At 39.8% G+C, this 15,337-nt stretch overlaps 1 protein-coding gene across 3 annotated transcripts in view; it reads right to left on the reverse strand.

The window, feature by feature from the left end:
• The window catches only part of ADAMTS12 (ADAM metallopeptidase with thrombospondin type 1 motif 12), a 173,052-nt gene that overhangs the window by 19,129 nt on the left and 138,586 nt on the right, over positions 1–15,337 (reverse strand). For all 3 annotated transcript variants that reach the window (XM_038170323.1, XM_072030844.1, XM_038170324.2), the window contains 2 exons: positions 8,166–8,292; positions 823–1,033 (listed from right to left, as the gene is read on the reverse strand). In XM_038170323.1, coding sequence (XP_038026251.1) covers positions 823–1,033; positions 8,166–8,292 — 338 coding nt within the window. The remainder of the gene's footprint in view (positions 1–822; positions 1,034–8,165; positions 8,293–15,337) is intronic.

Consider the following 15,337-nt stretch of genomic DNA (forward strand, 5'->3'; position numbering starts at 1 on the left):
AATTTTAAAATTTTACATGACTCAAAACCTATTTCTTTCCCCCAAAAGATGTATCTTGGTGTGTTTTTAGGTTTCATGTAGAAGTAGACTGCTCAGCATGTTGGAGCTTCAATGAAATGTGAAGTTGGGAAGCACTTGCAGATACCAGCAACATAATCTGAAGAAAGCTAAGGAGTGCGAGGTCCTTCCACAGATTAAAATGTAGGACAGAGTATAAAACACAAGTGCTCCCAATTAATACTAGCATATATTGCAGAATGTGTTCTAGTATATTTAGACAAATTAACTATTTTTCAGTCATTAACTTGACCACCTCACATTCTGCAGTTCATCAGCTGTCAATGAAATAACTGCACAGTATTTAATTAACACTTGAAGGGTGCACAGATATTCTAGTGTTAATCTGAGCTTCAATCTAATAGTAGAAGTAAAACGCTAGCATGCTGTTGCAAAAAAAATGACAGAGATATAAATGTAAAAGATATATAAATGTAAAAACTCTGAAAAAGTTTTTTTGTATTCCTGTAGACACGACACAGAGCCTTCCCCATCTGGTTCACAGCAGTAATTTGTATTGCATAGAATTCTGTGCATGCAAACATGCACTGCTCTGTGGCACCAATAGCTCAGCATGCCAAAACCTTAGAAACATCTCACACACTACTCTTGTGAAGACTCGTTAAAAAATAAGGAAAAAAACAAACAAACAAACAAACAAACAAAAAAAACAGATTATTGGTCTTCCCTTGATTATGATGGGTCATTTTGAAAAAATAAAAAACAGAAAACAAATATTTAATGCTACAGGTGATATGAATTTACCTCAGTCCAGTTGCTCACTGTCCAGTCAGATGGGCACAAGACATCCCTGTTGCATGACAGATGGGTCTTTGGTTTAAGTAGGTGCTGGCATTCTGTGACAGCCAATGCCTGCTCATCAGATCCTACTGTCTGGATGCAAAGTACAGTTCGTTTTTTCTGTCCCGTTGGGCCACATGTTGTCGAACATTTCTGCCACTCTCCTGCCCACCATCTGAAAAATGGGGAATACGAAGCATTACAGAATATAATCCATAACCAGTGCATTAAAGATACTCCTTCACATCTAGACTGAGTAACTGCTAGGAAGCATACTTATCCTTTTACTCTATCGTATTATCTGTTTATTGTTACCTTAATAATACAGAAAGAGTTAACAAATCAGAATCATCAGAGGGTGTGTAATTACAACAGCTAGGTGGAATAGACCACCACACGTGTCTATGGAGCGAGTGCTACAGGACCGTTCAAACTGGCATTGGCACTGTACTCCCTGCACAAGGGCAAGCAGCAAGGCTTATTGACATCAGAAGACCAGAAGCCACATTGCTTGCAGTCAGAGCTATGCTGCTTGCACCCCCACAGGATCAGTGCCCAGCAGTGCTGTATCTCTGGGCCTAGCTGGGTGGTCAGTACTACAGCGACCTTTTCTGTACTTTGTTCCTTCATAAAGCAAAAACAAGCCCCTTTTGTGTCTCTCCTGATTACAGATGGTCTTCCATAGCATACTGTGCAATGCTTTACCAAATGAAAATTAAATATTTCATCTCATATCAGTGTTCCAGTGCAGCTTAGAGTACCCTAGGCAAGAGTATAGCATCTATCCCAAGATGCTATATAGACAGCTTAGCTCAGCTGTGAACTCCAGGCTAAAAATGTTCCTAGACATTGTAAGTTGCTCCTGAGTTTTGAAGTAAGTCATGCCAAAGCCTTACACACAAAGCCCCCACCAGGGACATATATTTCATTATGTATTTTGCGTTTATAGAAATATGAATTCATATAGAAATATGAATAAAGAAATATGAATAAAGAAATATGCTTTTCTAGACAAAAAGGGCAAAAAAAATGTTTTGGGCTCAAACCCAAAATAACCGTCTTTTTTTCCTCCCCTCCTTTTTAGGCCAATGAACTTGAAGCAAAATAAACCCATTTCGATAAACACATCAAAGTTCTATGGCAGGTTTTATTGCAGTTTTTAGCATTCATCTGCATCTGTCACAATCTTCTTGCTTTCTCTCCCATCTTACTGCATTTCTGGCTTCTTCGGTTTGCTGATAATCCCTCTCCCCTTTCAACTTTCATCCTCTGTTTACCGATTAATTTATTCTTCAATTGCTAATGAGCTGTCACTGATGTGGAAGGCACCGATAGGCACTGATATCTACTCATAATCATTCCAAAAGAAAAAAGAAAAAAAAAGACTCAGAGCAATCAAGCTACACATACAGCTCATTTATGCAACCATCTGGTCTCCTCTAGGGTACCTACATCTTCCTTCCCTTTACTTATGAATACATATTGCATTTCCTTTTAAATTACACTGTAAGCCCTTTGGGGCATGTGGTGGAATGGTAACCCACAGCCACAGCCCTGCATGAGGCCACTGGACACTGCTGTAATAAAACGAACAAATTAATTCTCTCCTTCTGCCTTTCTTTGGAGTGTTTCTTGCTCTATCAGGTTTCTATGAATAACAAAGTAAAGATAACAACTAGTTAAAAAGAAAGACAAAGTGCACCTCAGATGTATGTGGCAAAAAATAAGAGAAAAAGATATTATCATAACCTTAATCAAGTCATTTCAGGGTTGTTTTCATCTCTTGCATCTCCTCTCCAATTCTCTTTATCATCTCTAGTATCTTGTAAACAGCTGACGCTTCGGCACAAATGCAATCTGAAGTATGTGAATTGCCCTATTAATTTTAATGGAACCAGATCACGTATTTCCAGTTACAAACATGCTAAGCTGACACCCCCTCCCTCACTATTTTCATGTGGCTCTGAGTGAGGGTTCAGCAGTTCGCAGGTTTAAGTACTGAACTCTTAGTGCTAAATTATCAGTTTCCTACAGAACCTACCTTCACCAGCAGCAATGGTAAATTATTAAAAAGCTAGCACACACAAAACATTTTTCAAAAAGTCACTGAAGAAAATAAATTCTCTGAAGTTAGGAAATCCCAGAATTAAGACTGTACCCTATTGCACCTTCATGGACTACTTTTGGTCATGGAACTTTTCCACTGAACCCTTCCTCATGCACTGTAGGTAGCAGATGGTACTAATGAGTCAACTAGTTAATTGACTAGCACCTTGTTCACCACACACAATTCAAACAAGAACTTGCTTTTATTAAAAGCTTATTCTCATCAGTAACTGGAGTTCTAATGGTGCATTTTTCTTATTTACATTCTAGTGTAGATGCATCTGTCTTAAACACTCAGTCATGAGAAACTTAACATGGAAATAGAGTCTGGCTCTTGTGGTCCCCACTGAAGACTTCTGAATTGCAGAAGAGGAAGACAGGCAAAGCAAGGAGTGAAGAACATTTGCCATCTACTTGTCTGTTCTATTGCAGGGTGCTCCAAAGCAGGTCCTGGACTACACATAAGGGAGCAGCCATGTGAGTGACAAAACACCAGTCATCTAGGAGCTTCTTCTGTCTCCACACTGCAGAGCCATGACTGAAACTGGAGGTGGCTTCTGAACACAGCCAGAATTGACACAACCATCTGAGAACCACACACCCAACTTCTAAATTGAGATGACCAAGCTGTCAGACCTCGCAGCTGCAAGCTAGAGAGTGGACGGCAGTGCCAGACAGACTTAGCTTTGGGCAGGTTATAGAAAGACTTTTTTTTTTTTTTTCTCAATCACATGCGCAGAGATGCCTGGCAAAGAAAAGGATATGAGGAAGAAAACTAGTAGGTAGCTGTGCTGATTGTGGTGGGAAAAGTTGGTAGAAACTGAAGCCTGATGAGAGCAAATGAGTAGCTCTTCAATATTAATGTATCACCTTGTCCCTACAAAGTGACAGGACTGTCTTATCTCCACAGGCAGGCATTGCACAGAAAGATTGTGTTCACAAACAAATGAAGTGTATGATTTGGGTAACTAATTTGTGTAAGTACAAATTTTCCTCAGGCTCTCAAACTAGAGAGCAGTCTGTATGGTGAAAGCATAACTTCAGTAGATTTTCCACTGCAGCTGTGAGTGCTCAGCTCTTCTACAATCCAGCTAGTAGCACCCAATCATGCACTCAGAAAATGAAGAGCATACGCATAAGAAGAATTTTTGAAAAATATGTGACTTGCCTGTCATAACAACAATTTTGGGACAGAGGTAGGGACAAAATCTGATTTTCTCAGGGGGCATTCAGCTGCCTCGAATGAGACTTCTCTTTTTCCTATCATGCTGAGTTTTCAAGGTCTGTAATAATTAAGGCAGAGCCCAACAGCCCTGTCTGTCTATGCCTAGATGATGTATGCTGAATGAGGATCCCGTTGGGATTTTGGAACCTAAGTTTGCGATATTCATCCTATGGGGCTCAATATTCCTGCCCTCTCACTATTTCTTTAAGGAAAGACTGTCTTCTTTAACTACACATACTTGTACAGCACCAGGCAGAGCACGTATCAACAAGGCACTGGTTTTTGGTCTAAGTATTACAATAGAAACAAAACTTTTTATTCTTATTATGCTGTTGAAGTTTGCTAAGCACTTTAGAAGCAGGACAATACAATAAAATTGTAAAGAAGCAGATAAATTTGGATATTGCAGGAGATCCCAAGTACTTTGAAAATATCCTATTTACGGTTCCTCTGTTCAAGGGGGTAGACAGCTTAAAATTGCTTCGGGCAATTTTCTGTACAGGCAGGGTAAAACTTCTACTCAGAGCACAAGTAGTTAAAATTGCTCTCTTTTTCTTCATTTAGTATCTGTTGATTTTTATCATGAACACCTATGGAGCAAAATCTCTGCCTATCCAAGAAACATATAACTGGAAACCTCATTCCATACTGCAGTATGGAAAACATACATTCACGCCACAGTCACTCCTGCTGAGGAGTTTCACATGAGCAGCCTTATCGTGTTTGAACTCTCAACTATTCAACTGTATTTATTTTGTTCTTAGTCAACACATGGTATACATGTATTGCTACATTTAAAATATTCGCATTGCCCCAGATTTTTAGTAGGAAGCACGGGGAAGAAAAAACACAATAAAAATATTAAGACTTGGACTTTGCAGAAGCCTGTCATTAAACAGTTTAAAATTAACTTCCTGAAATGGATTGATGAGATTAGACCTGGTTCATGCAAGTTACAAACATTAATGTTATTCTTTGCCTGTAGCTACCATTTGATACATTATCTAATTTTGAGCTAGTGACCTAGTAGATAGGCACATGCTAGCATGTTTTCCTTCCATCCACAGGATTCAGCAGATCATAGGAGGGTTGTGCAAGACAGCATCCTTGTTTCAGATGGGATGTTTCCACAAAGAAACTGGTTTGCTGTTGGGAAGAATGATATCATCTAGCAGTTCCAGTCCTGTGGCTACAACTCCAACCAAAGGTTCCCAGTAGTGCCATTTTTAATGACACTGTCCTCAGCTCGCGCACAGTATTTAGCACCTCTCCACAAACACCTGTCTTTTGGCAGTTTCACTTGGACTCTCAGTTGTGCTAAATAGTGCTGTACAGGACACCTTTCTCTAACATTCAGATTTTCTTTACAACCAACAAACCACAGTATTTTGTGTGCTTGAAGTGCCTACTTGTTTTTCAGACAGAGATGTCTGAAGTTGAAAGGCCTACAGAGTAAGTCTTATGAGAAGCAGCTGAGGGAGCTGGGGTTATTTAGTGTGGAGAAAAGGAGGCTCAGGGAGACTTCATCACTCTCCACAGCTCCTCCTCAAAGGAGGCTGTAGCAGGGTGGGGTTGGTCTCTTCTCCCAAGCAACAAGTGATGAGACAAGACGAAATGGCCTCAAGTTGCAGCAGGGGATGGTTACATTCAATATTATGAAAATTTTCTTCACTGAAAGCATTGGTGAAGGTTGTGAAGCCTTGGAAAAGGCTGCCCAGGGAAGCAGTTGAGTCACCATCCCTGAAAGTATTCACCATACATATACATGTGGTGCTTAGGAACATGCTTTATTGGTAGACTTGGCAGTGCTAGGTTAAGGGTTGGACTTGATGATCTTAGAGGTCTTTTCCAACCTAAATGATTTTATGTGTGACTACCTGTCTGGGTTAGAGATAACACATATGTCATGGAAAAGTAAATACCAGCTAAACCCCATGCTGGGACCACAGCCTGGATCAGAGATCAGATCTACAAAATCCTGGGAAGGGTGAATAGGAACTCACTATTCACTGTCAGCTCTTCTATTAAAAGAGCTAGTGGCCACCAAAAAAGGCTGGTAAGAGCCACATTCAAAATAAATAAACTGTGTGGTTCTTTACACAGTAGGAATTAAAATTTGAAACTTTTTGCAAAGGAAGATGTGTATGAAATACATTTCACAGTTGCACAGGAAGGCTGAATTACTGCAGAGAGAAGGCATACATTGCTCTAGAAATGCCTCAAGTTAAAAACAGTTGGAAACTCTAAGAGTATTAGAATGAGAGATAATTTATGCTTGCCTTGTCTGCTCCTCCTTAGGCATGTAGTTATGGCCCTGCTGGAAACCAGAATAGGGGCTTACTTAGATGGGCACACAACTACAGTCATTCTTCTGTTCAGATAAAAATAAATACAGAAATTGACTCTAGAAGTATATGTTGTCTGGGGCTCCTGCGCTGAGGATTGCAAAATTGTCAAGTATTTTTTGCAGTCCTCAGAAGGATAATTATTCCTTTTCTCTGCAGAGCAGAATGAGCTTGAGAAGCATCACTCAGACTGGCAGCATACGAGAGCTTTTCTGCCTGTTTCACACATTAAAGTAATTCCATGATCTGCCTTATAATGGACAAGTTCTGCTCCCTCACTTTGAAGAACAGGCCTGAATAATGCAACCACTTAGAGTAAATGGGGTAACTTGAGCACACATTTGAAACTTTGGAATAAATAAAACAGTTTATACATGTAATAAATACAAAGTTCCCCCACACGTGGGAAGGCTCGGCTCTTAAGTAGTCAACTAGTTAATAAGTTTGATCTATTGTTAGTTGATTTCCTAGCAATCTATACAGAACTATGAAATGCTGACAGCTTATGCTTTTAACAGTTATTTATAGAGGCTGCAACCATAAAGATGTAATTCCCAAAGGAGGCATCATACTCTCTTGTGAAGATACTTGGAAACGATTAATAAAACCAATAGCCACACAATTTGTTACGTTAAAGCTTCATGAAAATTGCTGCTGACAAAGATAACATGGTATACTTTAAGGAAATCACTGCAATGACTTGGACTTGATCCTGAATTAACTAGAATTACTAGGTAAAGACTTATATACCACTGTGGACATCATGATAAAGGATTTTCAAAGAAAATGAAAGATGTGCAAGATGTTCCAGCATCCAAAGCACAAAACTAAAACCAATATTGACTGTAGCAACAAGAACGGGAACTGTACTGTCACGTCCCTGCACCACTGATACCTTCCAGCAAATCTGTGCCTATTTTATAGCCACAGGCTGCTGTCACCTGGAATGTTTGCTGTGGTTAATCTTCCTTACCCTGCTCCCTAAAACTGTAAAACAGAAAAAAGAGAGATGAAAAAGATCATTAAAATAATGCTATGGGAATAGAAAAAAATGATTCCCATGTGAACACAGAATGAAGAAAAGCTGCACTTCCCTGGAAAGAAATAAGAAGGGATACAATAAAAAAGATGTCATAAGTGTTATAAAGAAGGTATGGTAATTAGAGTTATGAAAAAGTGTGCATTTCCAATCATCCTTCCTCACAAAAAGGACAAAGGAATCTAAAAAAAAATACTGAAAAACAGCATAAAAAGGCTTAAAAATCTTCTCTGCAAGTTGGGTTTTGGAACATGCAGTGATACAGTATTGCTTGAGCTAAGACAGAATTTTTAAAATAAGAATTTACGTGGCTTGCATGCACACCTGCACCTAAACTAAATGAAAAGAGTATCTATACAGATAGCAGTCTCTGCCATTCACAGCAGATTGCTCAGCAACTCACACTGGAAACTTTACAGGGCAGCACACTCCTAATTTAACTATTACTGAGTTTCTGACACCTCACTCTGAAATCCTTAGGAGCTGTCACTGTGGCAGACTGCAGATGTCACATTAATCTGGTATTAGAACCAACATATCCTTTTGAATGACTCTGAAACAAGATTAGAAGGGCCCTCCCAGCATCTGGTACCTGGGCGGACAGTCCTTCTCATAGCATTTCTTCTGTCGTCCATTTGGCTGTGTTGCTGGGTCGCAGAAGGAGTTTTTGATTGCTCCGCTTCCCTTTCGCATGCAGTGGGCAATCTGGCGCCTCACCCCTGGAAGAGAAAGACAAAAAAGGGAAAAGTAATGCCTGTAGGCTGGGGACAAACTGCAGAAGTTATCTATCATGGCAAGTACACAATGATTGCACTTCTGGAGTAAAATTCAGTTCTGCTGAATGCCTGGGCTAAGTCAGGTATGAGTATACTTACAGAACAAGCTGAAAAAGTGTTATGCATGGCTCTTTTGAATCAGTTAGCTGAAACAACACACTAGAAAGCACTTTCCCTGATCACAATTAAATTGCCAGTCTCCAAAAGGGCTCCTATATACTGAAATCAGGCACAGCAACGTGGCAGCACCAGGCTGTTTGCAGCAAGGGAATTTTTCGTGATCTTTGCTTTGTACTTCTGGAATGAGCAATTAAGCAGGAAACAATCCACAGCATTTCCCTAAAAAACATAACCCTGCTAATGCTGAATTCTGCTTTTTAAAAGTTCTGATACAAATGACCTAAAATGATGATGCTGTAATACAAAGGAAAAGATCTGTTTTTAAAATTACTAATACTCAGCACTAATGACAAGAGGCAAAATTACAGCAGTGGAAAGAGACAGAGATATTCCATACATACAATTCAGATTATTTACTAATAGTTACACTCACTAAAATTCCTGCTCATTTAAGGGAAAAAAACATGAACCAAAATATTGCATCAACCTTACTGTGAACCTAAAGAAAACCACTTACCAGAGGCCTGTCTTCCACAGAATTTTACAATAATTTGAGGTAGGTTCTGTGCTGCAAACCCAAACAAATCCCAAGGACTAATAAGACTGAAGAAATATTTTTATTCATTGCTATTAAACTACTTTTGCTATTAATTCACTACAATTAATATGCAGATGCTGGGTCACTGTCTCCGCCACTTTTATCCCTCTCCCGGGAGGGAATGGGCTTAGTAACACTATTACTATGGTGTCAGGGTAAGCGTTACATTATTTTGCAGTATTTTTAGGAATCAAGCTTAACCTTCTCTCATACCTCCTAATAACCAGCATGAGGATCTATCTGGAAGACAAGAACAGCAATCTGTAAGTAATAATGCCTGGGAAATGTGAAAATATTCTTCAATGCAGCACATACTTCTGTTCGTCTATACAGTATCCCCATATATGAGAATGAAAATGTATGTCCTGAAAATTCATGCTAGCATTATTACTACTTTGATTGAAATAATATCACAGCATTCAAAAAAAACAAACAAACAAACAAAAAAAAACCTACCAAATCTAATACTAGGAAATCCAAAGCTACCAGTCAAGGTAATTCTTGGTGGGAGAATTGAACATGGAGTGCAGATATGAAAGGGAATTTATAGCCAAATATTACTGAAAAAGATCTCCATAAGACAGAAGAAAATTAAAAACTTTCTATCCATATTTGGGTCATTCTTTCCGTGAAGCAGATGGAAACCTTTATCCCCTTTTGATAGCACTCCCAGATATCAGGTCTGTGACACTGAAAAAATGCTACAGCTTCTGGAGTTACTTTCAGACTTGTGACTAGAATGCATGCAACCATTACCACAGCCAGCTTGGGATTTGATGTTGAGCCTCCTATAGTCATAAACAAGGGTTGATTTTCTAGAACATGTATTTGTTTCACATAAAAGGGAGAATGAGAGGGACTGCAGCCCTGCCCTTCCATTAATACTCTTTTTGCTGAGGCATTCGAGCTCCAGAGTATGTGATGTGGCAGCAGCTGCATGACAGCACAGCCTCTTTGACTGCAGCACGGACATGGCTCTCCTCTTCCTAGGGGACTCCAAGCAGCAGAATGCTTTTTGGTTCAGTGCAGGACTCCCAGGGAGCAAGGTCCTGTTTTATGCTACGGAAAATGTAACTGGAATAGTAAGCAGCCGTTCTGCTAGTTGTAAACAAAGCAGTTCACAGAAATACATTTCTGTTCTTTTCAAAATTATATGATATGTTGCTCTTACAAATGTAAATAAGCTACAGAAGAATTCTTTTGCTCTAACAATTTTTTTAGTGTCATTTCAGCTGCTATAATTCACTTTAAAACCACTATAAACCTTTGCAGAAGTATTGTTTAGAGGCTGTACATTTCCATAAAACATTTGCTGATCACTGGCGTCAATAAACGAATTTATTCACACAAACACATTTTTTATTATGAAAGTTATACGAATTTGCACAGTAGTATGAAAATCTGGAAAGTTCTGGGATAGATGCATATGTTTAAAGAAATCATTCATTCCTTTTTTTTCCTCATGACGGTGTACAGTTCCGTTCTAAAGCTGAAAGGAATTCTATATACACATATAGATGTGTATATATTTTCTTGAAAGCTGTCATCTTAAAAATATAGTAGTGCTTCAATTTATCTGAGACATGTTGGAAGAAAGAAGGAACCTTTTGTGCAATTTTAATATGTTTTTCAAGGACCTTAGCCAGTAAAGAAAATGAGATAGAAAAAGAAAGTTGAGCTGGGTGAATGGTTCATGAAATTAGCTTGAACCTGCCCTAAACAGAAATTTTATGCATCCGAAGCCCCATTTTTCTATTGAATGTTCAAGTCTTGCTTTCAGCTATACTATTCCTCTTTGCTTTTCCCTATCTAACCCGATAATATGATTACCCTTTCTGTGATTAGAGAGAGTAAAATATATATAGGTATACATATAATGACATAACGAAACACAGCTGGGTATTTCATCTTGAGCAAGTTGAACTAGAAACAGTGCAACAATAGAAAACAAGTCACCTCACACTGACCCTGGTTTACCAACTTTCACACAGGTCTTAATTTTGATTAAATCTGCTCAGAGACCACTTCTGCTTCTCTGTGCCACTTCAACCATAATGCAGAAGAACTTTTCAGACAGGAGTGACACACTCAGCTCCCAGTTTCTCAGTTAGTTTGGAAAGAAACAAGCAAACAAAAAAAAGCACCAGTTTTAAATCATTTGGGTCTGGATGGGTTTGAAAGAGAGAGAGAATCCTGTTGGCTGAACAGCCTCACCATGGCAGGTGGCTTGGAACCAGATTATCTTTCAAGGTCCCTTCCAATCCAAGCCATTCTGTGATTCTCAGTTTGGGTGAAGTTAAGGCTGAGAATGACAGAAGCAAAGGTCCTGCACCTCCAGAAGCAGACACAGAAACTTTGTGTGCAAAAGAGCATATCTGATAGTAAAATTCACTAGTTTGAACATTAAATTGTCACTGTTGTACGTTAAATACTCTGCAAAGAATTCACTTTGGTATTTGAATAAACGACATTCAATGAATGCACAAAGCACTCACACAATACAAAACCAGCCTTTACATACTTAGTGTTATAAAACTTAGACTCATAATCATGAAGGAAAACACAGTGACTGTTGTGTGTTTTTTTTTAATCTCAATGCTACAAGTTTAGTAGTACATTTCAGTTCAGGAACACCTGGAGGTAATTTAGCAAAACAGTTGTGATAACAGTTGTAAAGGATTTAGAGGGCACACAACAATTAACCCCCAAACAAATCTTACAGTCAAGTCCTCTGCAAAGGTTTGAAAATTTGCCAATCACTGCTGTTATCTATGGAGAAGTACATTTCTGAAGTTGCCTAATACTCTCCCTTTGTTGCAGCTGTGCTGTGTTTTTTTCCTTCTTCTTACATTCAATGCCACTCAAAGCTAGTTCTAAAAAACATCACTATGGCCTTTGACAAGTATAAAGGAATTTAACTTGTAATTTCTAATTGACCATTATGTAAAGACAGCATAATGCGTAGAAAGTATAATGGGTCTAGAAAAATACTCAGTGAGGCATTCAAATTAATCTTCCTATAAAAGAAGCTTAAGGGCTTTACATGCTACCTGGCTGGACAGCAGACTCTGGAGGGACAACCCTCTTGGCTAGAGGGTTGCTGTGCACAATTCAAGTTTGACAGTGGAAGAGCTTGCAGGACGCCTTCCATAATGCAGACTTCCTGACTGCAAAGCAATTCCTTTCTTTTGCCTAAAGCAAATGGCAATCAGAGATTCCAACTACCCTGCAGAGAGGACAGAGCAAAGCTTATGATTTTTATTGTATATTATCCCCCTAAGAGTTTGTCATGAATGGATTGCAATGTAATTACCAAACTATTTTCTACACGACAAATAGATATTGTTTATTGCCAAGTATTCTTTTCCCTGCACACAGCGTTAGGTATCTTTTGTACAGAAAATATTCACAGAATCATAGAATGGGTTGGGTTGGAAGTGACCTTAAGGACCACCTAATTCCAACACCCTGGCATGGGCACAGGGACACCTCCCACCAGACCAGGTTGCCCAAAGCCCCATCCAGCCTGGCCTTGAGCACTGACAGGGATGGAGCATTCACAACTTCTCTGGGCAGCCTGTGCCAGGGCCTCACCCCCCCTCAGCATGAAGAATTTCCTCCTCACATCTTATCTACACCTACCCTCTTTTAGTTTAAAGACAATCCCCCCTGTCCTGTCACTCTGCTCCCCGACGAAGAGTCCCTCCCCAGCTTCCCTGTAACAAGGGACTTCACCTGACTGCCAGGACTTTTCAAATGCGATGGAGAGAGGCTTGGCAACTCCATCAGCCAGTCCCTCAGGACCCTGGGACGCGGGTCATTGGGCTCCATAAACTTGTACCTGTTCATTTTTATCAGGTGGTTTCCAACCTGCTCTTCACTTACACAGGGAGGAACTTTGCTCCCCCAGCCCTCACCTACAGGTTTAGGGACTGAAGAGATGTGGGAAGCCTGACTGGCAGTGAAGGTTGAGGCAAAGAACTTGCTGAGTACCTCAGCCTTCTCCATGTCTGTTGTTACCAGCTCACCCTTCTCATTTTTCAGAGGACATAAACACTCTCCTCGTCCTTTGTTTTCTGGCCAATGTACCTACAAAAATCCCTTCTTGTTCTTTGCATCCCTTGCCAAGCTCAGCTTTATCAGTGCCTTGGCTTTCCTGATCCCATCCCTACACATCAGAACAACATCCCTGTACCCTTTCCAGGCCACATGTCCCTGCTTCCACTGCCTGTGCACACCTCATTTCGACCACAGGGTCCTTGCCCAGCCATCCCATTTTTCTGCCCTTCCTGCTCACTTTTTTACACAAGGGGTTGGAGAGTTCTCGTGATCTAAGAAAAACATCCTTAAAGAGTTGCTATCTCTGTTCAGCTCCTTTGTCCCTAAGGACATTGATTTTTCAGACTGTATTTTTTCCCTATTAAATACTGTTACTGTGGGCTGGTCAGACTTACTCTATCTCTGAGACTACAAAAGACAAGGGCATGTAAAGGAGATGCTAGAAAACTTAAGCACATTTGCTTCTTTTCTTTCACAGCTGCAATGGAATTGGGGAAGGATATGGGCCAGAGCACAGCAATGTAGGCCCATGGTGCTATCCAGAGGCCAAGAGCCTTTTAGAAAATGTCTGTAAGGAGCTTCCGCGGGGTCATTATGAGAAGGGACAACCTTACTCTACAGAGACATTATGCATCATTGGCAATTTTTCCTGGTACAGACCCATATCCAAGGGAAATGTATCATGAGGCTAGAACTACTTTTTCTCTTAAGACAGAAGAGGCTTTCTTGGATCAGCCTGCTCTTGTGTCTCCAGTCCCATTTGTCACTCTTCTAACTCAGTTTTCCTCTCTTGGCTCTGCAAATAATTTGTTCGCATTGTCCTGATCTCTGTTGCTACAGAAGACTGAAGGGCTCTTGGATTTACTACTACCATATCAACCCATGCTGATGAGAGGCCTTCAATGAATCTTTAGACAGGCCCAGGTTTGCTAAAAAAAAATTCTAGGTAAGGTTCAATTTCTCCCACTGGCTATACCCATCACAGTTAGTTAGTTAGTTCATCTTTCTTGGCCCTCCCTTTGATCCTGAAAAACAGTTAGTTTATTATTTACCAAATGATGACTGCATAAGTCCTTGAAGGTTATTTCACTACTACATTTAGTCTAAACAAATGCAACTTTTCTTATCTCCTTGATCCCCATTAAAGGTTTGTCTTCAGTAAGGGCTGTCAGGTAGCATACTGATAGCTGAAGATAATCTTCTTGCCTACTTCAACGCACTTTATCTTAGAAACCTTACGGAAATCTTTAAATGTCTGAGATCTGGCACTACAGCTTTGTTGCTGCCAATGGCATTAAATTCAGAATCTAAACAGGCTGTACATTCAGATAAAATCAATCTCATTATTCAAACCTAAGAGGTAGTTCTGTGTAAGTTGAGGAAATTTGTTGATTAATGGAGCAACATTGGGAACATTCAGTTCTGCCTTTATTTTGCCTCTCTTTCCTGAACTCAACTTGGGGGGATCAAAACACAATATTGTGCAATTGTGTGAGAATTTCTGGTTCTACATAAACCATTACTACCATGACCATTACTTGCTAAATGGGGCAAGACTTTAGAGTTTCCATATTTCTATGCTGATGGAGCATTAACATTTTCCCAATATTCCTTCTCTGCTGATACTTCCTGTTTTTCTCATGCAGCAGAGCTCCAGGTGTTTTTTGCTGATGTGTTTGTACTCTGCTCATCCAGACATAAGCCTGCTATGTTACTTCACTGGTGTGGTGCCTTGGAGGGCCAGAGCTAACTCAGGCTCACTGCCAAGGTAATACAACAGCATGTTTGGTGCACACTCAGGCAGCCCAGAGCACAGTCAGATTAAGCATCGTATACCTGCAGAAAAATGAAAACAGACTGTAATATCAGAGCTCCCCAGGTTCAAGTGATGTACTGAAGCTCTACACCAGGGTTTCCTTTTTTTTTTTTTTTTTTTTTTTTTTTCTGAATAGTGAGTAAGGGACAATACCCTGACTTCATTATACATTAGTAGATCACATATTTCTTCATGCCTGTTCAAACATGCCTCTTATGAACGTATGTATCTAAGGTGAAAGAGAGCAAAGGGTCTACTAATTCCTTTCCTCCTGTCCTCAAAGGAACACAAAGAACTGAGAAGGCTTCCATGCTCTTGAACTGTTATGCACCTCTTGGTTCCCCTGTGCAGTCATACCAAGAAGTTCACTATCTTTCCTAAAACACATCATTTCT

The sequence above is a fragment of the Anas platyrhynchos genome, chromosome Z, assembly GCF_047663525.1.
Source record: "Anas platyrhynchos isolate ZD024472 breed Pekin duck chromosome Z, IASCAAS_PekinDuck_T2T, whole genome shotgun sequence".
Classification (NCBI taxonomy): Eukaryota; Metazoa; Chordata; class Aves; order Anseriformes; family Anatidae; genus Anas; species Anas platyrhynchos.